General features: G+C 45.1%; 2 protein-coding genes across 2 annotated transcripts in view; one reads left to right on the forward strand and one right to left on the reverse strand.

The window, feature by feature from the left end:
- The window catches only part of NTAQ1 (N-terminal glutamine amidase 1), a 34,472-nt gene extending 23,943 nt beyond the window's left edge, over positions 1 to 10,529 (forward strand). Inside the window, exon 7 of the transcript XR_010745362.1 lies at positions 10,465 to 10,529. The gene's annotated coding sequence lies outside the window, so the exon portion shown is untranslated. The remainder of the gene's footprint in view (positions 1 to 10,464) is intronic.
- FBXO32 (F-box protein 32) lies at positions 859 to 24,936 on the reverse strand. The gene is made up of 9 exons (XM_066335640.1): positions 24,574 to 24,936; positions 21,504 to 21,616; positions 19,763 to 19,812; positions 19,014 to 19,106; positions 12,030 to 12,123; positions 11,024 to 11,208; positions 7,892 to 8,074; positions 6,601 to 6,744; positions 859 to 5,945 (listed from the first exon to the last, which is right to left on the reverse strand). Exons 1-9 carry the CDS (start codon positions 24,687 to 24,689, stop codon positions 5,856 to 5,858), a joined length of 1,068 nt encoding a protein of 355 aa, XP_066191737.1. The 5' UTR covers positions 24,690 to 24,936; the 3' UTR covers positions 859 to 5,855.
- Positions 24,937 to 25,174: the final 238 nt, after the last annotated feature.

Below are 25,174 nucleotides of genomic sequence, written 5' to 3' on the forward strand. Positions count from 1 at the left end.
GATTCAGTACCCCCCTTAAAGGATTTAGTCTTTGCACATTTAGTCTATTAAAATAATTAGAGCTTGCTATTTTGAAAAAAGTTTGAATAAGAAATGTCTTAACAACAGCTTTCTCTTGTTTAAAAGGCTTTGTAATCTTGTCCCATCCTATGTTTCCAGAGACCTATGTATGAGGGGTGCAACCCTCTAACTGCAGATCTGAGTCACAGCATAGAGACCTAAGAAACCACTCAAACATACCTTATGACAGTGCAAATGAGACTGAAAACAAAACATCTGCATTTTGTGCTTATTTCCATAGCTAGCATAGCTTTCATGAGGCAAGTAATCCTGTTTTACCATGATAACTTCTCCTGTTCCAACCAGAGGCACATTTCATTTGCCTTCTCAGCTGGTTTTCCCCAGTTTATTAGGAGTCACTTCAGTGGGCTCCTACTCACATTCCCTCTGAGCAGGAAACTGGGTCAGACTGCAGTCCTGACACTACCAAGATGCAATTGTTCCCCACCCTGAAAAAAAGGTTAAAGAAAAAACACCAGTATTTTGTAAGCCGTAAGTTGGAGCTGGAGGTCTCAGATCAGTGTGAGCACTGATCTCTTTTCGGGCAGCAATCACTCCTGTGCTGTAGGCAAGCACAAATTCATTAACACAAGCTCCCTGTGAGCACAGTTTCTGTTAGAAGTGAGGGCTCATTTCTCTTTGAGATATGATGAAGCAATAGCTCTATCTGGGACGTTCTGCTGGGACAGTGGGCCAAGTTCTGGATGTTCCTGCAGAAGAGTCTTTGCTTACAGTCATCAGAAGCTCAAGGCTGATAAGGTCACCACCTTGGAAGCAACGAGACAACCAACAGTGTGGTTCACATTGTTTGAACATTTATTGCAATTCAGTGTCAAAAATGTTTTACAAAAATACTGTCTGCACAGAACAGCTGTAAAAATCAATTGAACATGCAAGGAAAGAGGAAAAAGTGTGCAAATTTATAATGGAAGGATTTTAGCCACACTACTATTAAACAGAAGGGATGTATTATGTAAGGGATGTCTTTCACTTCAAATCCTCTCTAATTACAACTTCAAGGAAAAATAAAGCAGAACACACGCTCTCTTCCATATACAAGTAGGTATTTATAATTGTTGTAGATTAGTTCCTAAAGATGAGCATATTTTCCATTTCAAATTAAAATGTTCTCTTGGTAGCTGGCATGTTAGCATTCTGTGCAGCATAGGAGAGCTAAAGAAAGGCAAATTCCACCCTCAGCTGCCCTCCCAGGAGGAAAGGCAGCAACACTTGGTCAATGGAGAGGGAATTTCTCTGGTGTCAAGAGTATCTACATACTTGAGACTGCATGTGTCAAGGACAAGATGGATTTGTTCTCCTAGGGCCAGATCCTGCAAAGCTGATTTGCTACCAACAAAATCACTGGCATAAGACACTGGATTGAAATTAGGTGCTGGTAAAGACTCAGAGCCCAGCAGCCACATGCTGACAGCCTTGTGAATGGCTGACCACGGCTTCAGAGCCTGGAACCAGCAACACTAGAGGCAGTGAGCTGAGAAAGCAGCACAAGCAGAACACCAGATTCCCGAACGTTGAAGGAGAGAGTGAGACTCCAGCAGCCTGATCAGCCATCAGCTCCACAGGGCCTGCACTTGGGCAAACAGGCCAGCTACAAAGAGGGGTATTTTAATTTAAAGCTATATCTTTTTGGCAAGGTGCTGATCTACAGGGAAGATGTGCAACATGTTTGCAAGGACAACTGCAGAGGATGATGCTGGTTGCTGTACCAAGCAAGACATCAGTGTGAAAAGCACATCTGATTTATTTGCTACACAATAGGATTTGAAATGTTTCCTGCTCTAAATAAAATTCTAGCAACTAAGGGCCTAGGAATTTTCTGGGCAGGAAAAGCTGGTTTAGTACCTGTGTATGTTCTAGAAGGTGACAGCTTCACAAAAGTAATTGAAGTCAAACAAATGGGAATACAAACAGTTTAAAACCTGGGGCAAAGAAAAATAATATAAAATCTATTCCCATGTACAGAAAGTGGCAGGGTGCAATTAAATGCTTACATACAAAGCAATGTCTTCAGAGTAATATACATTTTCCTAATCACTTTACATAATAAAGGATCTAGAAACTCCCACAGTTAAAAAAAAGAAACCCAAAAAATATAGAGGAGGTACACACGCTTTATGATCAAACTTCAGCATACCATAGTTAGTATAAATGGCTTAAGGTATGTACAGCTGAAATCGTGCCTCTTGAAATGGCCACCACATCGAAAACTGGCCTCTTCTAGAAAGCTGAAACAGATCTCTGGGAGCTCTCCCTTCCTAAGCCTCCTCCCTTGCATGGATCTATTTTTCCTCTTCACAGCACCACGTTCTATGCTGTTGCACTAAATACATCCTCTAAAGACAATGAGATTTCCTTGGATATTTTGGCAAGAGAAAACCCTGAAGAGAGGAAAAACTCTCCCTTCCTAGTATAAGAATTGATGCATATCTAATGGCAATGCATCAACTGGAAGGTGAAATGTCATTTGAAAAGAACATTCTATTTCCAAATACAAGCAAAATTCTGGTTTCCCCTTCACAACAGCTTTGCCACAATTGTCTTAATTGTCTTAAAATAAAGAGGTCCTTTTTGCCTGAGAGCAGCCTTCAACCAGCCCACCTGGAAGCCCCTGATATCACTGTCAGTTTTGTTACTCTGCCATCCTCAGCCAAGCAGATGTCTTTGCACTGCTAAAATACTGTTTGCTTTGTCTGTAAGTGGTTAAAGTATTTGGATGCAACAGCATTTTGTTTTAAATACAAACCAAAAGTATTGAATTCTCCACATCATCTCCTTGTACCAGCCACTCAAGAAACAATGGGTACCCAAAGAGACCAAGGCCATCTTTGACAATTGCTGCAGCAGGAGGGTAACAACTGAGGCAGTAACTGAATAAGGCTTATTCTGTTTCTTTTTGCTTAGTCTGTTTTGTTCTGTTCAGCAGTTGCTCAGTTTGCTGCTAGTTTGGACACTGACAGCAATATGCCAAGACCTCACACGAGCAACTGACAAGTGTCTACGTATAACAAATAATTTTCAGCACTTTGACCCTTACAGTCATAAGAAAACACACAGTAATTGCAGTAAGTTTTATAAATAGGAGCCTCAGTTGCACATTAAATCTGTTGTCAGTGTGACCCATGGTCTCTGGGTAGAAGAGGCCAGTGAAAGGTTAATAGAGGCAATGGGGGGAGCAAAGACATTCCCAAATCACAGCTCAACGTTGAGAATTTCCATCTTCTTATGCAAGGAATGCAGCAGGCCATATTCAAACCTGATCTTAAAATCCACTCAGTGTCACAATCTCACAGAGAGCAAGTGCTAAGCACAGATGCAGAGTAGGCAGAATGCTGCAGCATTTCATACCAAAACACCGTTGCCTCCCCATCACAACAGGTGGCTCACCATAGGTGGCACAGGCAAAACTACAAAACAAACCAGCCCCAAGTCAGAGCTGGAAACAGAAGATGCCAAGGGGGACAGGTCTTCTCACTGCTGGAGAAAGGAGCTACAGGATTCTCCAAATTCAGTGGCAATGCTTCACTCACTTCACTTGCAAGTTTCACTCCTTAATGTCCTCACTCACAAAGTCAGATTTCAGCCTTGTCTACCCGCTGCCATCAACACAGGAAGGAAAAGAGGAACTGGCCTCCTTTATTCACAAACATCCCCCAAACAAGCACAAGTGTATTTTTCCAAGGTAGCAGTTGTTAAGTCACTTTCAGTTGACATGAGTATGATCAGGAGGCTTATGCTTTCTACCAGCAGTCAAACTGATGAATGGGGCATCAACACCAAGATAAAGCTTGTTATCCTGCATGTATTTTCCCCTCATATATGGAGAGTGACAAGCTCTGGGCCATGGCTAAGGGTGGTATAGGCTCACAGAACTCTCTGGAAGAGTAAAAACTTGGGATTTGCTGTTAGGCAGCTGGAGAAGGGCAGTTCTTGTCAGCATTTTCCTTGTTTTCCTCCCCTCTTCCCACTACTCCATCTACAGGCAGCTTTTTTCCCCTTTTCACATCTCTTCCAAGAATATGCAAAGTGATTTAGTTTGCAAAAACGCAATTACTGTCATTTTAAAATACAAACAGCTGCAGAAAAAGTTCAAAGTCAGTTATAAAAATGTAAAAAAAGGAACAGCATATTTAACAATAATTAACTCAAGTAGTTCTTCCTGAATTGTCCTGAGTACTCCTTTTCCTCAAAATTTTTGTACATAGTCACACACAAACCACTTAATATTTACCCTTACGAGGTATCCTGCTTACATCATACACAGAGAAAGTGCTATAGAGGAAATCTACTGGTCAAGAGCAAAAACTTTCCACTGCACGTTTTCAGATTGTTATGTATAAGCTAGATTCTTCAAGCTCCACTGTAGAGAAAAGTGAAGCATTGCATGCAACAGAGGAGACAATGAGCCAAATGACAGCGGCAGTGAAGTGGCCATTTACTCTGTAAGACTGAAAATTTAGCTCTGGGTTAGGGTGAGAAGATCCATAAAGCAGCTCAGCACCAGAAGCAGCACTGGAATGGACTAGGGTCCTTGAGTCTTTGAAGAAAGAACCAAAGATATCCAAACTAAATATGCTGGAAATCCCTTGCTTACCCAAGTCCCGACTGCTAAATACTAATCACTCCCTAAGCTCCAGGGCTCTGAAACTATACATCTGCCAGTCTTCCAGTGAATAAAAACCGCATCATTTAATGAGATTCAATGACCCAGTTCTCCCTGTATTTTACCAGCTCCAAGATGACCGGCTTCACTTGACATCAGTGGGAATACAGACCAATGTGTATGTTGGAAAACATGGGCTTGAAAAAACAGATTCTAACCTCACTTAGGATTTCAACTAGTGCAGTTAACCTAATGAAGCAGATAAGAATTTACCTTGTGAGATTAAATCCAGTCCTTTGTTTCCCTATCACAGAACTTCCTCCCTTATAGATAATGCTCATCCTTTTGTCTTCTCTTTTCACATTTGCATAATCTTCCATAAAACAAACAAATTAAAAGAGGATGGAGTAAAGTCTTAGGTATTCGTATGGTGCCTATCATCTAGGCATTCAAGCACTGAGTAGAGCAAGAAAACTAATACAAAGAGGTAAGCATTAATACAAGAAAAGATGCTTACTATCACAAACATTTCCCTTTAAATCATTGTACAAAATACAAAAGTTCACATTGTACACTGGATTTTCGTTTGAAAGGTACTCAATCTATTGGAGGTAGAAAGTGGTATGCTGCGATTCCGTCTCGCCAGTAGGCTAGAGTTCTATCCTAAGTATTTCAGAATGTGTCCTTTTAAAAGTACGAAAGTATTATTAAACTTGTCACAGGGATATTTTTCATAAATATTTCTAAAATGTCATACTTATAAATATGTACGCTAAATAAAATCAGATGGAAGAACAGTTCAACAGTCCTAGCCTCATATTGCTTTCTCTCTATTAGAAACAAACCAAAAGAGTTCTCAAATGGATGCGGGGCAATTAATTTCTAACGTCTAGAAACAAAAAATGAGGATTTTTTGCCCTGTATCTTGTACGCTGATCAGATAAAAAAGGGACTCTGTACAACCTGCTGTATTTATACACCAGTCCTATGGAAGTCTGTATTCTTTAAGTGCTGCATGTCAGTGAGCAACTTCACCTTTCTTCTCTGAGATCCTCTTGTTCCTTGACTCAGGAGCTTCAAACAAAGATGAATATTTACACTATTTACAAACGGAGCATCCCAGCTCTGTGACGAAGTGTCCTGTAGGAATTGCATAAGCTTCAGTGACCCAAGTTCAGAACCTGAACAAGTTGATAAACTCTTGTGGTGAAAGAGAGGTGGAGCAAGTCTCTGGGTTGTTGGCTGTGCAGGGGTGATCAGTACCCTGCAAAAGGAGAAAATTTTCTTTAGAGAGGCTGCAGAAAGGGTGCCAAAGCATCAGCCAGCTTAGCACTGCCCCTCTGCCAGACATACCATGTGCTAATAGGTAGAGCAGAGCCCAGAATAACAGACAACTCAGAACTGGGCTTAGTATCTTAGGGACAAAGCATCAAAAAAAGAAGCAGCAAAGATGCAATTAATTATTTTCCCCTCTTCTGAGAGAAGAGAGGCTAGAGCCAGCTACTGGAGTTTAGATCCAGAGACAAGCCTTGCATATCCCCACAGTGGTCAGCAGATTCTTGTCCTGAGCCGTTTTGCAGCCATCAGCTTTCATTCCAGCTAATCCTGTTGCCAAGACTTCCATATAATGGGTAGAGGAAGCTGCTGGCAGCACTAAAATGATTTCTTGCAGGCAGCCCAAAAACATATCCACCTTCTAGCCCTCTGGCCCCAATGGACACTACTCATATTCAACATAAAGATGAATCTCTGAAGCACAGAGAAGAAAGGGTCTTAATAGCTGAGGGAGAATTAAGATGTAGGAATTCACTAGGGTATGCAGGCAAACAAACTGCAACACCCTAAGCCAGCTGCAGTCAGAGGAGACACTGGATGCCCCATGGCTCCTGCCCAAATCAAGTCCCACCAGCACCTCATACCTTCCAGGAAAGGATGTGGCAGTGCCTGCACAGTTGCAGTGTGTCACCATACTGCTCCTTCCGTGGATAACACCTTATGAGCTTGAAGTACATCTTCTTCCAATCCAGCTGTCCTTTGTCAGATAAAATCAGACGTTTGCGAATCTTAAAAGAAAAGATACAAACAATTACAACAGGTCAAAACCCCAATTTGTTCTGTTCAGCTAATGATGTTCTCTCCCTCACAAGGCGACCTTGCCAGTGCCATAACAGTTCCCTTGCAACACTGAGAAAGCTCTTACTTTGAAGACTTCTGAGCTGCTTTGAGCTAAGGAGCTCTTACTTTCTACTTATAGCTGAAAAAGCTATAAGCATTTTCCTGATGGGAATAGCCTGACTCAAAACCATTATGAAGGTTTATTCCCACTTCATCAACTTCACTGAAGCCTGAAGCTCTGGGAGCTATTTCATACTACTTTGACCACTGTTTCTGGCTGGCAGCACAGCAAGTAGAGTTGCATTTAACAGTTGTAAAAGTTGAGGTATTTTTCTCTAAGAGTCAATGATTTAGTGTATTAGCTTGGGAGACACACATCTCTCTTTCAGGGTTCATTAGTTGCAGAGACTCCTCCAGAGTCACTTCCAAAGTGAGATTCAGAGTGACCAAACAAAGCCAAGTCAGCAGAGAAGTCTGGCACATGGTTCCTGAAGTGCAGAAGTCTAGTATAAATACCCCAGACATTCACCCATACACAGAGAGGGATTTTTGTTTGTTTGCTCTTAAGTTTAGATGATCCCAGGTGATTACCAGCCTGTCAGAGATATTTACACAGATACAAAGTGGGCAGCAGCAAGGCTGCTGTCCACATACCATCCCATCACTCACAGAATATCTCAGAGGGGATTTCCTTGCTCCAAAGAGCAAGAGAGTACAGCTCATGGACCACACCTACAAAAATTCTCTGCAAGGGTGTCCCTGGGACGTCAGGGTGATTGCTGGAGCTTGCCTGCACGTTTTCCCTGCACACGTGGGACAAGGAGCAACTGCAAGTCCTGCAGTTGTTCCCACCTGGATTAGGATTGAAATTCAGTGTATGATTAATTCCTCAAGCTCCTATTTCAGGAATCATTGCTGTGGCATGTAAAACCCTCTATATAAATCATCTTCACAGCCATTCTCATGCCAGCCTATACAATCAGCTTGCTGCACGCCCTCAGATCCAAGAGACAGCCAAGTAAGAGAACACACAGGGCAGACACGCTTTCTGGGTGGTGCACCAAGAACCGATGCAGTTTGCACCTCTCCTCATACCTGTCTGTCTGTGAAGTGGTACTGGCACAGTTTCTTCCACAGCAGCCGGTCCTCACTGAGCACCTGGAGGTCAGGAGCCACCTGGCCCAGGCTGACCAGGTCCCTCCCATCGCTCAGCCGCTGCATGATGTTCAGTTGTAAACACAACGGCAGGTCAGTGAAAGTGGTTCCTTTAAAGGCAGGCTGGAAGAGACAGACAGAACTGAGCTCCCAGGAAGCTGAAAAACTAATCCTAGCTTGTAGCATAGCTACTGCTTTTTTAAAACTTCTTCACACAGCGAACAAAGCAGCAGTTCCCTCTTCTAAATAAAGGAGACATTTTATATCAAAGTATTTGACCTTCTGCTCCACAACATTTTGAGATAACCTCAAGGAAGAGGACACGTATCTGTAGCACAATAGTTAGAAGAGCTGCAGCCCAAGCCTCCTTTTCCTCATTTTTGTCCACTCCACAGCCATACTCATGAGACACTGCTCCCTGAAGCATCACCATCAGCTTTCACTACAGCAGGACATTGGCTGCATCATGGTACTGTGGGGAAGGTCTCTCCACCACAAGGCAGATAGGCATTACTACTCAAGTTCAGCTCTGGTTACACACAGTGCTGGGAATCTCATGATCTTCTGACATGTGTTTTAGTTTATGTCATCACAGGATCTTGCTGCAACCACAGCAGTGGCTGGTGAGTACCCACAGCATGCGTTCCCAGGTCACTGCTGGCAGGGTTAGCTTTTCCTCTGGGAACACTTGAAAGACTTGACCCTTTCCCACAGGCCACAGCCTGTTTTCCAGGCTGTTCAGCCACACAAAATCAGATCCTAGCCTAAAGAGACAAAAGGCACTCCCTACCACCTTTGCTTAGCCTCCACAGGGTCCAGGATTGTTTTGCAAGTCCACATGGGGCACAGCTCCAGGACAAATTGACCATAGTAGACCTGCATGTCCTGCACTCAGGGGAAGTCCAAGGTATACACAGGAGCAAGGCATCAGCAAGGACCACAACCTGGGCTCCAGCTGCAGCTTCAAAACCAGCCCCAGCCTTATTAAGGCAAAAAACAGCTTCTAGGATTGGGCTCCAAGAAAGAAACAATGTTAGACAGATGTGCCAAGTTCATCCTTTACCCTGCACAGAGATGCTGCTATTTTAAGTTGCAGAGTCACAGTACCCGCCTCATCTCTGGCAGAGCTATTAACCGTTTCAAACAAACAGCACACAGCCCACCAGCAGCAGGAGAACTCTGCAGAAGGCTGCTTTTAAGCATATGGTCCCATCTCCAGGCATCCCACAGCATGGGAGACTCCAGAGGAACAATAAAAGTATGTCTGCACATCAGCAGCTCCTGCCTTCGCTCCAGTGCCTCATTGCCGGCCTGCCCAGACCAGTGACACTGCCCGGTGCCTGCAAGAGCACAGCTTCTCAACCAAAACATCCATTTCTGCATCACCACCTGCCAGGCAGACCTGACACCATCACTCCAGGAGTGAACTGTCTCCTCAGTGTCCAAAGGACATTCCTTTCCATGATAGCCTGCAGCATTTTTTGGGGTAGGACAAATGCACTGGATCCCTGGATCCTGTCCCACTGCTCTTTCTTGCCACGCTGTATTTTGCATTCTTCTGAACTATGTCTACATAGAAGTTTTGCTAGGGCACAACAGGCAAGAATAAGCTCAGAGACTTAGGTATATAAAAAATAAACCCCAAACACAACAACAACAAAACACCAAAACAACCCAAAGCTTCCACTTGTATCTCTTTCTGAAAATACTTGTGTGACTCAAGCAACTCCTTGCAGGTTTTCTGGATCAGGCCAAAAGCTTATTTGCTACTACTTGTCTCTCAGTACTCCTTTCCAGAACTTTTCAAGCATTGCTTTTTTTGGAGAAAGAACACAGATTAGACCAGAAGAGACCAGTATGCTGTTGTTTGCTGGACAGAAGTTTGTCTTTTTAAAAACAGCTGTAGCACATACAACACTTTGCAAGGCTGGTTGTTGGGTTTTTAATGAATATAGGTCTTGGGTGCTGCAAGACCCTTTTAGAAACACCAAAAGCTCACTGCACCATAAGTAACTGGCTGAAGACCTAAGCTTCTTCCTTTCTCTGAATTCATCTCATTTTGTTCCAGCTTGAACTAAAGTTATCATCAGTGGTATGATTTTTTTTTTTTTTTGCAAGCTCTAAATCTATTTTATTGACTTTAGAAAAAGTGTCTGCAAACCTACACAAGCATGTATAAAAGGCAGCTTTTCACAAGCAATGTTTTGATGTGCTTTTGTCTGAATAGGTAGAGTTCTTCAAGACTACAAGGGGAACACCAACACATATCAGCATGGGAGGAAAGCTTTAGCATTTCAGTGGAGAAAGCACCCATTTGAGGTAGGAAAAAAAAGTGCATATATAATCCTGGGCAACTTATTTTTGGTATCCCTGCTTGAGCACAGGGGTTTGACCAAATGACATCCAGAGGTCAACATCAAGCCTGCTGTGATTGTGTGAAATGGAACAAGTTCAGATTTGACTCCATGTAGAACCAGTTTAGAAATTTATGATGTAACATATCCCCACAGAAGTGTCAAAAAAACCCCAGATGTTGTGAAGGCAGGACTCATCCAGCTGGAAAAGGTAGCTACAGACTACTGGAAGAATCACTGGTATTTTCGGCCAGGAAGCATGAAGTTATGCAGCTATTTGAAAATTTGCATTTAATTTGCAGATTAAACAAATCTAAAAACCTCAACTGTATAAGTTCTGAAGAAAACTGCTCAAATTGAGAAAGCCCAAGTTGACTTTTCACACTGAGGCCTGGCCTCTGAGGACTGAAGAGAGGGTCACCACTTTCTGTCGAGCTCTATTCACACAGCACTTCACAGCTGTTATGGAATCAAGCCACAGTCTGTGGCTACTGTAATCCAGTAGCCTCAAGCATGATCCTGGGTTATGTATATTGAGTTGGAATTAAGGGAGTCAAGTAATGCTAGGAATGCATCCAATCATTTTGACAACTCCAGGTCCTTCCAGTCTGTGCTTGCACTGGGAGTAGAGTGGGAAGCAGTCACCTAAACAAGAGCCATTGACACAAAATGTTTCATGGTGGAGACAATATTTTTAGCTTTCAGGATTTGTGCTTACCCTGGTGATCTGAATGTTGTTCAGTTGCTGTTGCCAGTGGAGAATGCTCTCCATCCTGTGCACCCACATGTTGATGTTTCCGACCAGGACAGACTTGCCAACTCGCTGAACTAATGTGCAGAGGGATGTGTAGAGGGTCTGCAGTAATTCCCGTATTAGCCTGATGTTCTGCTGATCTTCAAGGACTTTGGAAGAACAGGAAAGGTTAAAAATGGAATTGTCAAAATCCTTCTCTGAATCAACATGTTTCTCAGGCAAGTGAAATTATTTGCTGTAATTTCACAGGCCAAGAGAGCCAGCCTGTGCTCTTTTTAGAGGAAAGCACTTAAACATTAGCCAGTCACAGCAGGTTAGACAGCAGATGGAAAGAGGGCCTCCCAGGATAAGCAGATGAGATCTGCCATTTCTGCAGCACTTCTCATTTCCAGCCACTGGCAACTGGCCAGTTTTCCCCTGTGATATTGTGCAAGAAGTTATCTATGTGCACCTCTTCCCCATCCACCCCAGCTAATGAGCATTTCTCATTACGTATAATTATAGGCTGCTGTCAATGCCCAGGCTTCAGGGACATGAGGGAAGTGCCACATCTCAACCACAATTCATTCCCCTGAGCAGGTGAAGACACTCCTCCAGAGCAGTGGGAGCAGTAGGTACAGCACACTGCCAACAAGGCAGCAGCAGAAGAGACTGTAGGTACACCTGGCTGAGAGCAGGAGCAGCCAGATCCTCTGCAGTCAGAAATAGGACTCAGTAGGATGCAGAAGGGGTGGTAGTGAGGAAAGCTGGGAAAGGAGAAGTCACTTCTCAGATACCTACCAGACTACAGACATTTCTTCCCCTCTCCCCAAGCCCTTCACTGAGGGAAAAGAAAGCAGAACTGCACTACAGAAATAAGCAGTGGTGCCCCTCTTCACCCATATTGCACTGCCTAACTATTTTCAAGGATGTGGCTCACCAAAGTACATCAGATTAAATCAGACTTCCCTTCACCATTTCTGTTTCTTACCTTTCTGAACCACTTTTTCCAAAATGTTCATGTAGTTTTTCTGGGCAATGCCGCTCAGTGACGTCAGCTGAGACTTTGCTATCAGCTCCAACAGCTGTGGATAAAAATAGAAGTCGCAAGCCTTAGAGCACAGAGATACCTTTCTAATCTTGACTCCTAGTCACATGACACAGCAAAACAGTCCAGAGACTTGTTTGCTGCTTGAAAATAAAAAGGAGACAGAACAACAGAGCAAAGTAATGCAAAGGGGAAGGAGAGCAGAGGCCAAATAATTAAACTCACATCAAAAGAGGAGGGGGGAAAAAAGGCATTTTAATTCTCTTCAGTGTGGTGTGAGAGGGAACTTGACTTCATGGTTCAAAGATGCAGAGAAACCACAGTGGTGCTTGGACTGGCAGCTGCTATTCACACGAAGGGAACAGTGAACAGCCAACGTCACCATCCTTCATTGGGGCATAAACAAGCAGTGTCATAAGGGAACACGAGCAAATGCTTGTTTGGATGGGGATATTATTGATGGACCATTAATGAGAATCAGACTCCACAATTTACGTCAACTCCTGGGTTGCATGGGTTTTGTCAGAGCACAGTTGCTACGACAGAAAGGTTAAGTACTGTAGGAAGAACAAAAATCTTCCCCACAAGAAACCCCTTCTCTCCCAAAGTTTCCTCCCGGTTCAGCTCTAACAACCACAATAACAAATCACCTTTCCCTGTCTGCCCTGTTTACTTGTTAACCTCCCCTAACGAAAATCTTGCTTTTATTTTCAATTAGAATTTACTTCCCATCATTGACCTCCTGACTCTTGAGCAAGCTGAACAGTGAATTTGGGCTGCAGCTGTTAAAGGAGGCATGTCCCACAGGGAAGGACACTGCCTCTTCCCCAACTCTGTGTCACAAGAACAGCTGTGGAAGTTTCCTATGGAACATACTCTGCAGAACATGTGGCCTGTGCTCTTACAAGCCTTTCTCCCTTCCCCCAACATTATATAAATGCACAGACTGCCCACGTGTCAGTCCATTTGTTTTGGATGTACATAGCCTTCTGTTTTAATTTAGAAAGGAAAAACCTTTTATGTTACAAATCAATCAACATGTTGCCACATGACCAGCTTATTAATTCTTTATCATCTGCAGCTTCAGTATCCCATTGCTGGCACTACAGAGAGTCCAGAGAAGGTGCAACTACTTGTGTCAAGTAACTAAGATGGCTTTTGACAAGACTTGATAAGTCATGAGCTGAACTGTTTGCCCCACTATAAGAATGACAAGAATGTATCCAAAAAGTCACCGGCAGCTTGCCATGAAGTGGGAGCTGAGGGAGAGGTATTATTGCAGCCTGCTCTGCTCATCTGGGGCACTGGCATGTGACTGCCACTTCGGAGCAGTGAAGTCGCCTCGAGTGACCAATCTCTTCTGTTTAATATCCAGGCCAACACCACCATCAGATGGCTTTGAGTTTACATTCTATTAATATCTTGCACCTCACATGACCAAAAAAAAGCCAAGATGAAAAAAGACCTGCACTAACTCCTGTCAAGGGCAGGCTGCTTGTTTTCTTGGCTTGTTTGGAGGAAACCAGAGATGTGGGAGAGTTGGGTAATATTTGGTGCACAAGGATCAGTGGATTTTCTGGCTATATCAGCTAAATGAGACCAGAATAACTAAATACTCCTAAAAACAAGGGAGCTTGCAAGATGCTTGAAAAGCTTATAAAAGGTCTTTTCTTCATTTTTTGAAATACTGGATGAATAAGTAGGAAAAAAAAACCCAACCAATGTTCCACAGTAGTCTGTAATACTCTGCTTACCCTAAACTGTTTAGCCTTCAGACCTTTGATTATAGTGATCAATTTGCCAGACCCCATCTGTACACTGGCCACACATGCACCCAAATCAGCTTGTCTGTGCACAAACAACTGCTGTCTCCAGATTGCACTGTTCTGGAACTGGCACAGAGACAGCTTCCTCCAGGCTGGGTGTTAGCAGTATTGTACCCATTACTAAAAATGCCAGAACACTTGCAGCAATAAGCATCATGCAATGTAATACCAGAGGAGTTGGACACCAAGGCTGTTCTTTTAGAAGAATGAGGATAAAAATCTCAGTTCCTTGAAGAACACTAGATTAGTACAAAATTAATTTAGTCAAAGGAACAGATTAAAATTTGCCCTGTGTTTATCAAGGTTCAATTTATGTTCAGTGAACCAGCTCAGATATCATGTGTCACCTCCCTTCTCCTACAGCAATAAACACAGGATGAAATTCCATATGAAAACTATGTTGTGAATACTTCCAGGGCTACTCCACTCCCCAGGGACCACTGACTGAAGAAACTAACTAGTCCTCTAAATCACAAGACGGATTTTATTCTTCTGCGCTCACATAATACACAAAAAGCAGGTAAGCAGTACAGTTCATCTCTGCCCCACATGCTCCAGTGCACTGGGAGTCTTCTAGTGTTGGCCCAGGCCCCAAGTATGGTCTCCGTTAATCAATTGTGAAATTGGGGTCTACAGCAGTACAAAAAATAAATCAATGTTGCCACTTACATAATAAAGACTAAAACAGACCAGTGAATTCAGATTAATGCTGAGTAGGGTAAAAAGACTGGAGAGCTGCAAGCATGTGTTATGATGTGGCTGCATTAAGTCCAGCCCACGCTCAACAGAGGGACAGATGGTAGGAGAGAGTGCACAGAGAAAGGTTAAGACCAATTTTAAAAGGTCTGCTTTTCAAATACACTAAGTAATTGCATTCCAGTTGATTTTAACTGGAGCTGGGAAGTCTGCAACACCTCTGGAAAACAGGGTATTCGATCCAAATTCACTCTTCCAACTCCTCAGAAGTTGAGAAAGGTGACCTGGTAGCTCCACTAAAAAAAAATCCTTCCCTATTTTCTTTGCTATCAGAGGTTTCCCAGAACTAGAGGGAAGAGACAAGAGATGCAGGAGGCATCTCCCAGAGCCTCTGCAAAGCTGTCAGGTGACAGCATCTTCCACAGCAGAGCAGTAACCTGCTCACCCCCCCCCGAGTGCAGTGGGGCTTCTGCTCAAATCCAGCTGGAGCAGGCAGCATAACAAAGCCTCTCAGCTTCAGCAGCAGAGCAGATCCTTCTCCTCTCATAAGCACAAGATAAAATAGCAAACAGAACAGTGCCATGTGGCAGGGAGCTAGGGCCCCTGTTTCAGGGCCATGAAAACACTGCTGTGCACCCATGACTACTGTGTGCAGCATTGCTCAGACCTGCTACAGCCAGATGGCACTTTGGCCACAATCTTGCTTCAACCCAGGGGTGTGCAGGCAATCCATACCCCAAATAACCACTGCTGGGGCTTGCAGCACATAGAGCCAAAAAATCCTCAGCAGTCCTGCTGTGCTGAGCACAACCTTGACTCAAAAAGGGAAATGCTCTATAGTGATTAAAATCACAAGTTTTAAACTACTGATGTGTAAATTCCCCACTGAGTATCTCAAGCCAGCTATATGAAAGCTGGACTGCACTGTGTGGGGATCCATAAGTTCCTGACAGTTGGGGATGTGACTCCTCACACCCGGACTGCTTAAAAAATTTAAAAATTCCTCCTCCAGCCCCACCTTGCTCACACAGCCCTTCACTTTCAGTGGCTGAAATGTCACACTGGCTGTCAGCTGACAGGTGGAACAAGACCAAGGCAAGTTATAATGATTTACAATGCAGGTGCTGACAGATCTCCATGAGACAGCATCCAGCTGATATTCTTTCAGGACAGCATAAATCCAGGACTCCTGGAGCTAACCTCTACTAAAACTTAAGAAGCAAATTTAAGAGACTACTTTATAAGGCTGCACACAACCTAGACCATGTTGTTTCAGAAGAGTTGTGCCCAAGCAGCTTAACCTGACCTAAGCTTTTATTATCAGAAACAGCACCTTCCCTTGAGACTACACAACCATATGAGAAATCTTTCTGAGGAAGCAGCCTGCAAAACCTGTCATCTGAACACAGTGTTCCTGAGGGAAAAACCAGCTTCTGGGCTACAGACACCTTTGTCTCTGCTGCCATTAATTATGCTTACAGAATGCATCCAGTCTTTTCATTAAATCTCTAAGACCAGAGAAACCACGGCTGCTTCAGACCAACAACAGTTTGGGTCCTCTGGGTCAATCACCTACTGCCTTATTAGCCCTAAAAAGGGAGCACTGATTGTTCTGTAACGTGTACACAGATGCACTAATCTGAAGGGTCAGCAAGGACCAAGTCATGGCACCAATGCCTATAACTTGGTACTTTCAGAGCTGCACCAGTAGACCATCAAGATAAGATTGATGTTAGAGGAAAATTTCTTCTGCTTCACTTACATGCACTCACATGGCTCCAGCTGACAGTATTTGCCCATGAAAAATATCTGCAGCTCATACCTCCACCCCACTTGAATGAGGTGGCCATTTTTTCTGTGCACCATTACAAACTCCAAGAACTTAGTTTGGGTATATATAAAGCAGAAACTTCTATGACAAGAAAGCAAGCACCAAAGACACTTAAGCACTGTTCACTTAAGTTCAGAGAAATTCAGAAAGGTAAGTTCATGTTAAGCCTGAAAGCCCATTTTGCTACCAGAAAGTGATGCAGCTTATATTTCTATAAGCAATTTGGTGTAGCCAGCAGAACCTCAAACCTGCAGCTATTTCTCTCCTTTCTTCCCCTACAGACACAGTCATATTCTTTCCCAGCCTCCAAGTCCAAACCCTCCTAAAAAAGCATTTGCTTGATGAATTAAGTAGCATGACATTAATTTCAGATACCCTGACCGAGGAGTGGAACTAGAAAAAACAAGGAAAGAGAAGGAAGGGAAAAATGTTTTACCTGCCAATATTCAAGGCATTCTCCATATGACAGATTGCCCATCTGTGTGCTTTAGGAGGCCTGCGACTCGCAAAGGACTGTAAACATGATCCACATCTAGGCAGAGCTTTTAATGAGTAAATCTGGCATATAAGGCCTTTTATGAACTACTATCCACTGGAGACTTGGCTGATACAAGCCTTTCATTTTAAAAAGTCAGTTTTACAATTTGATCCATGGTACCAGGTTTAATATCTTCTTTAAACTGCCAAACCACAAGTCAACCTCAATTAGAAAGCTTCATACTTCTCAATAGTACTGTATCTGCAAAACTGCTAGGGAAAAGCTACTCTTAAAAGCTCAGAAGACAGGTAATTTGTAGAAACAAGGACACATGTCAGCTTCCATAGCTTTCAAAACTGTTGTTTTTGATAAAAGCATCGCAAATGTGCTGTGTATGAAGCCCTCACGAGAAAAAGAGAAGGCCAGCCTAGGCTCCCCCACCAGATCCCACTGACTTAAATTTCAGTGAAGTCTGCTCTTCAAAAAATTCAGTGGGACTTCTGTTCAACCACTGCAGTCTCATACGGGACATCTATCACATTGGGCCAAGCAGCAGAAGCCCATAATGTGGCACAGCATGACCTGAGGGAGGCTATGCTTAGCAGGGGTTTTTGGAGATCTTGACTGTCACAGGAAAGTTTGCCAAAGGGATAGCTGCAGCACCAAACAAGTTTTATTTTACATTCTTTCTTTATATTTGTCTGAAGGGTAATGGCCTTGGCATGAACTGTTCCTTCTCCAGTAATCCCCCTGAAGATGACACGGCTGTATGTGTATATATATACACACACCTCCAATATCAGGAAACACCAACCACCTCAACACTGGTGATCACTTCTGCAGAAGCAGGAAAACAAGTTGTCCCAAGATCAGCAGAGCTAGGACAGCCTGAGTTTACATGACTCAGATCCTGCTTTGCCTCCCTCAGAATCCCCACTCCCTGCCACCACTCCTGTAGTGTGACATCCAAGTGATTGCCCTTCCTGCACAGCCAGTGGGTCATCACCCCCATGTCTGTACCCTTCCCAGGGTGACAGAGTTTTCCACAGGTGATTTATCACCTAGATAACCTAGGTGAATAAATCAAGGTGAACCTCCTCAGCTAATTTCTTCCTTAGACACTTTTCATGACACTTGACTCAAAGAGAATGCAATACCACTGCTGCTTGTTCCAGAACCTAACACCTGAAGAACTATTGCCTCACAAGTGATCAGCTGCTCACAAGACATGAAAAGACTGTTCATAAACAGCCTCAAGTCAGTAACTTTCTTTTAAAACTTACTGAATTCCAAATCTTGCTAAGCATTCTTAAATTCAAGATCAATTTGCACATCACGTGCAGATAAACATACAGGTATCCACAGCCCTCAGAACAGTAGGTGCCCCAACCACTATCACCTCCTTGGGCACCCTGAGCCAAAAGAGAAGCCCTGACCTATTATGCAAAGCCAGAGCATGGGAAACATGAAGCTGATGACTCCTTTATTAACCAATGTTGTCAGGACTAAACAAATGTTTCATCCACTGAAACCACTGCCAGTCACAAAGGATTAAGAGCAAACATGATGCTTAACAGAGAAGTTCAGATCAGTACCACCAAGAGGTTCAGCTTACCCTCTCATTCCCAAAATGCTCAGCTCCCCTGAGTCCCTCTGTATCACCTCAATGGAGACAAAGCTCCGCAGACCTCAGACTTGAGCTTCTGGAGCAAAGAGGTCTCCACTTCCCTGTGGCATCTGCAGAGAGCCCATGTTCTTTTTCAGAAGCTGAACTGAAAACTCAGGAATTAGAAGCCAAGCTTTCTAGGTTTCAAAAGTGAATGAAACAACTGAAAAGTAGTAGGAATGTTAGGCTAAGGACAGCTCATCTTCCATGTTATCACCACTTTCCTCCCTTTGCATTTTTATAAACTAAAGACAAGATTTGGGCATCTATCCCCAAACAAAACTTCTATGAATTACTTCATGAAGAAAAGCCCAACACATCCACTTGCGTGCTCAGACAACTCTTTGCCAGTGCTTCCCATTATCCAACTGTGCTCAGTTCAGAGCCTCCACCACCATCACATCAAAATAGACCCTGGACTTTGACTCACCCTCACAACATAGTTGAATCGCCTGGAATCCAGGATAGCACTGGAGAAGTCAAGGCGGTTGAAGGCTTCTCCCAAGGTGCAGTAACCATGGCGCTGAGAAGGAAAAACATTCTGGGTCATGTTTTGGCAGGCTTGAGTCCACACAGCACCAGGCAGACCTGCCCCAGAGCAGCCCACAGATGGGTGTAAACCATGGGAGCAGCCCACAGCTAGAAAAGGTGGGCCTGGCTCCCACTGAGCCACACTTACTGACACCAAGAGTGAGCATGGCTCAATGTAAATTATGGTAGTTTCCCAAGAGAGATCCATGCTCGGCTCATGACCCATGAATTTACATGTGAGAATGAGCCACACATTCCTGGGGTTCAATATACAGTGTGAGTTCAGAGCAGTCTCTTACAGCCACCTCTCTCCATGAGTGCAAGCGAGCTGATGTGATAAACTCCAATGATTTTCCATGTTAGGACTGTACTGGGTGAACGCCAAGAACAGTATTATGGCTTGGCCTGCAAATGGCTGTTTTTTTAAATGAGAGAAGCAAACAAGTCATATTTTAAACACATGTACAAAGCCTTGTACATCAAGCCCTGGATCCCTGATAGGGGCTTAAAATCGTTACTGGAATTCCAACCACAAGCCAGATCTTCCACTTATCTCTTAAGAGCTTCTGCTGATTTGTATCAGCACAGGATCTTCCACTGCTGGTAAAGATCAGTAGAACAGAGAAAAAAACTTGTAGAGGTACTCACCTCTTTTGTGCTTCCCTTGTGAACATAGATCCACTTCTCCTGATGGAAATCTGTTTGAACAAAGACATTTCATTCAGTTAATCTTCCATCTCAGTGAATGTTATGAGCAGAACAGAGATACGGTTGTCTTTTAGTACAAGTTATTTTGCTTACACCACCACACTTGAAACCAAATCTAGCAACTTACTGAGCTGTTTTGTTTCTGTACAGCTTCATTTGAGACTGCAGCCCTAAGCCTCAGAAAAGGCTTCTGTTTCATTGACACAGCTCAAGACTGTAAATGTTTAATCTGCCAGCCACAGATATACCATAGCACCTCCTCTTCTTTGGTCCCAGACAGTAAGTGTGGCTGACAGCCAGGTTTTGTTTTTATTGATTTTATTAACTATTTATTACCTTGGTTACAGGCTTGGGATTGTATGTCAAATTTGAAGTTGAGCAAAAATGTCATGAGACACCAGGCATGTAAGAGAGTTTTTAGCAGTGAGGTCAGGCTCAGAGGAGCATGCTTATGCTTGCAGCTAACTTGCTAAAAAAGATGAAACTATGTGGGACCAAAATTTTCCTATTTCTAATTGCCCCTCCCTTCCCTCAGAATGGGAGTTGTCCCATCCATTCCCAAAAATAACTTCCCAATACCCAGCACACACTGCTAACTCTGTACGCAGAAGAGCCTGTATTATAAGCAGTCATGCTGCTCAGTCCTTCTCCCACTCCATTTTCACATGGGCTTTTGACTCTACTTCTACCACACACCGGCAATTTAACTGCTAGTATGAAATAAATTCTCCTCCCCACCCTGCTGAACTCCTTTCCATAAAGAAAATATTGAGCTCCTAGAGCAACCTGTAAATTAATGAACTGAAGCTATGGAATGCACTCCTGCCTGGTACTGTAAGTCCAAGGACAGACCCAGTCTCAGTTACAGGCATGCTGATCCTGCATCAAGCCCTTTTTACTGGTAGGTCACAACAGAAGCCAGCCAAAAATTGTCATGGTAACATTTGTTTGTTCAGAGAACTGAATACACTGAGGGGCCAACTTTTGGCAACAGTTTCCAAAATCCTGGGGGATGCACAATGAGTTAATAGCAGTGTGGGAATTGCAACTCATTTCCTCTGGGTGTGTTTATATTTGCAGCCTTCACATGTAACTCCAGTACCTACCTTGCAATCAGCCCAATACAGACCTCACTGTCCCTGCAGGCTCCCCCAGGGCCCCATCTGAGACCCTGGCTGCTCACTGAGCACACAAAGATTTCAAGCCTTCTATTGTTTTGAGTGAGCTGAAATCTTATTTCATTTTTCATGCACTCTGCACACAGAGATAGGATCAAAGCTTACATTCAAGCTTGTAGCCTCCAGTAACATAGATTAGTGCTCAACATGCATATGGAGGGAAGAATAAATTTAGCCTGTTGTGCACAAGGAAGTCTACAGGGGGAAAATACTGGAACTGGTTCATTTGAATGTACCTTAGGAAAAAATTACCCTCCTGACAAACAAATGACAAAAATCTGAACACAAAAAGCCCAACTCCTCAGAACAGGGATTACTAACAGGGGCATAAATCTTCATGTTAAATTGTATCCAAGTTCTCTACTTAGGTCAAACATGGGCACAAAGCCCTTCAAGACTCCAGAAGACTCCTCATGCAATGTGCAAAAAACCACAGATATAAAGTATTTTCCATTCTTCTGCAGCAACTTTTGTTTAAAAAGAAGTCCAAAAAGATGTCTTACATTGTGTCTTGGCTTTGTTATTCAGCAGATCTTTTTTTCTCTTCTTGGCAGCAACATCATAGTTTATGCTGTTGAAGAGATTCTCTTTGTTGTGATCATCTTTTTTACAAAAGCTGTGAATGACACAAAGCAAGGGTTTTGTTTATTTCTGCATTTTGTTGAACACTGTGTTTCCTGCAAGGAGAGAAAATACACAGGTTTTTATTGTGGCCCTCAAAGCTGCCTCCTTGAAGGCTGCCCCTGAGAAGTAGTCTGCACATAGTTTTAGCATCCAATAATGGCATTTCAGGAACCCCTGGTGCCTCAGTTCTGGCCTAGCCAAGATACCCATGACAGGAACAGGTAACACAGATTACACAGTTAGTGCTGGGACACTGTTACTTATCCTTAAGTAACACCATATCCTCCTAGTGTAGGAAGCAGATTGCTCTGAGCCAGTCAGACTGCTACAGATGGACATATTTAGACGTCCCTGAAGACATATATATGTACTCAAAATACCTATTAACAAAAGAGTTCCCACAAAATACTATTTCAAGCTTACAGGAAAAGCTTAACTGTGGTTCAGATTTTCATGATGGTTTTCCAGACCCTGCATAGTAGTGACTATACAAGTTCGCACCTAGGATCTCTTGTCCAAGACTGCCCATTGCCTGCTTCTGCTGGAGCTCTGCTGTAACTATATTATTAGTGAAGGGAGCTATAACCCCTTATTTCCTTCAAGGGCAATGAAAGGCTATTTATAAGGAGGCTGTGCATCAACACCCCCACATTCTGCAGACCCAAGCCACAATTTGAAACTGAGAAGCCCGTGCGCAGCCACAGCACTGCTGCAGAGATCCCTGGGGGTGGCAGGGGAGGGCAGCACCATCAGGGGCTCTCAGCAGAGGCCCAGCACACATCCTGCTGCCCAGAGCTGCAGGGGGCCTCGCAGGTGCCAGGGAGGAGACAGGAGAAGAAAACAGAGCCGTCCCTACTGCTCTTAGCAGCTTGCAAAGGATGAAGCATGGCTGCAGGCCTAAACTCGAAGAAGGGTCCCAGGCACCCTGCTGCACCTCTCAGCTGCTGTGGCTTGGACAGCCCCGGAGCTCCGACAGGTGCCAAAACATGCTACTGCTGCCTGCAACCCTGGGCAAGCTTCCTCTGAGACAGCCACGAGGCTTCCTGTGCAGGCCATGTATTTACACTGCTTAGTCTCAAACAAAACCCAAACATGAGCAGCATACCAAACACACTTCTGACAGCTATTCAGCAGACTCCTGCAAAGGACTGAAACCTGTGGGACAAGACTTCTTGTTTCCTCTGTTCACTGGCTGTCTGCATGGCCACACCATCAGCATATGCAAAAGTGACCAAGTCAGAATTTCAGCCCCAGGAGGAACTCAGATCCCCTCTGGCATAATCCAGATGGGTGTTCTGGTTTGGCACCTGCACATGGCCCCAGAGATGGAAGAAACCTCTCCCGGATTCAGAACACCATGACCCTCAGCTCCCCCCTCCTATTCCACATCCCCCTTGCAGGGCATCCAAGCCGTGGAGAAGGCACCACTGCTGTGGGTGCCACCACAACACTGCAGAAGGGGAAGAGCAGCAGCATTGAAGATGAACAATATTCACAGAAACAACAGTTTGGGGAACCAGACACTTCTACCAGCTGCAGCTTGCTCAGAACAACCTAAACCTGAGAGCAGAACATCTCATGTACCCCCATCCATGTTACTTCCTGCTGGGGGCATGAACACATGACAACAGAATATGGCAGCAAGGAAGAAGCTGTTTTGGAATATCCAAGCCATGTCTTATCACGGTAGCACAAAATCAACAGGGGGTCAGGTTAACACGCCCCCTGCAGTGGTAGAATCTGAGCCCAAGAGCACAAGATGGATCTGCTTTAAATCTCATATGTCAACAGCACACCCTTGCCTGCTGACTTCCTACTGAATGACTCTGTAACCCGAAACCACCACAACAGCAGCAGTGGACGAACTCCAGCATGGGAGGCAGATTATTTCCCTGTTTATATACTGCCAGGTTTCCACCCACTTCTCCAGGGCATCTTGACAGGTTGAACAGTTGGGCACCGGGACCTGGCCCTGCAAGGACCCCTGTCTGGGGCCAGTATGTTACCTCCTCGCTTTTCAATGGGAAAAGGGATGTTTAAACCCATGCTGAACCCAGCATTCCCAACACACTACCATCAACCAGGCATTTTTCTACCTATTTACAAATTAAAAACCTAAACTTGATTTTTACTTACAGCTTACGTAAAAGAGAGCAGGAGATACCTGCTACGTAAGCCTCCTCGCAAAATAACATCTCAGCAGCGGCTCACAGCAAATCCCTTCTCACTCCAAGTCCCTCTGTCATGGGTATTCCTGACCCATCCCTAGGCCCGGTGGCAGCAATCCCAGCACACAGCTGAGGAGAAGATGCAGCTCTGTGAGAAAAGTTTGGTTTTGACAGGAGCGCTCTGGCCCGAGCCCACGACACCCACGCGCTGCAAAGCTTCCTGCCCGCACCATCTTGGGGGTTTGTTGATGTTTTGCAGCCAGATTAGTCAAGCAGCACGTAACGTACATTACTCATGGTCTGGGGAGGGTTCATGGCTCCAGACACATCACCCTTCTCAGCCCGAGACCGGGAAGCCCCAAGCAAGGCGGTTTTTTGCGGCGGACGGTGGGCAACCACCTCCAGGGCCCCCAGGAGACAGCCGGCGATGCGCCCCGGGGCACAGCCCTCTGGCCGCGAGGCAGGTGACTGTTTCAACTTTTCCTCGATTTTTCGTCACCCTCTGCAGCCATAAAGGACGACCCGGCCGCCTGGGGAGGAACAGCCTCCATAGGGATGTGGGGACCCCGCCGGGGGTTGAGTGACCCCCGTTCAGAGCTTCCTTTAGGCCCGGAGAGGCCACCGAGCCGTTCCGCCGGCAGGGCCGGAGACACCCAGACAACGACCCCGCTCCGCCGACACCGGGGGGACCCCCGAGCCGGCCCGGGGCGAGGGGCCCCGTCCGCCCCTCGCAGCCCCCGCCGCCCCCGGCACCGCGCCCCCTGGCGGCACCGCCCGCTACCTGCTGATGTCGCCCACGAAGCCGCCGCTCTTCTCGTCCAGGAAGCGCGTCCAGCCGTCGGCCGTCTTCACCCAGCTCTGCCCAGGAGAGCGCCAGTCCTGCCCCAGGAACGGCATGGCGACGGCAAGGAGCGGACCAACGCTGGGACTGGAAGCGGCGGCGGCGACTGGAGCGGTGCGCGGCAGATCGGGACAGCACCCGGAGCAGTGCAGGGCACACCAGGGCAGTACTCGGAGCGGTGCGGGGCAGATCAGATCAGTACCGGAGCGGCGGACAGAACGGCGCAGCAGCTTCAGGCGCGCTCCGCGCTATTTATGAGGCGACGGCGGGCGCGTGTTGCCGGAAGCGCGGGCCGGCCCCGCCCCCCCGCACGTGGCCGTGTTTATCGGGGCAGGCCCCGCCCGCGGGGCAGGGGGCGGGGCCAGAGGCGCTGCGCGTGCTCGGCCGAGCGCGCTCCCGATCCCCGCGCGAGGGCGGAGTTTGCGCTGTGCGCGACGGCTGCGCGCGGTCAGCGTTGTGTGCGAAAGGCACCGAGGGCGGAGTACAAACAAACGTAAAAATACTGTTTTATTCGTATCTCAATGCCGTACATGGCTCCCAT

The sequence above is a fragment of the Sylvia atricapilla genome, chromosome 1 (genome assembly GCF_009819655.1).
Source record: "Sylvia atricapilla isolate bSylAtr1 chromosome 1, bSylAtr1.pri, whole genome shotgun sequence".
In the NCBI taxonomy this organism is placed as follows: Eukaryota; Metazoa; Chordata; class Aves; order Passeriformes; family Sylviidae; genus Sylvia; species Sylvia atricapilla.

Bases quoted from the DNA above. Each gene is read 5' to 3' on its own strand.
- FBXO32 (XM_066335640.1), bottom strand. From the start codon at position 24,689: ATGCCGTTCCTGGGGCAGGACTGGCGCTCTCCTGGGCAGAGCTGGGTG. The intron at 11,209-12,029 runs GTAAGAAACAGA...GTTCTTCCAAAG, and splicing joins GGAAAAAGTGGTTCAGAAAG to TCCTTGAAGATCAGCAGAAC. The intron at 6,745-7,891 runs GTATGAGGAGAG...TTTTCTTTTAAG, and splicing joins ACCACTTCACAGACAGACAG to ATTCGCAAACGTCTGATTTT.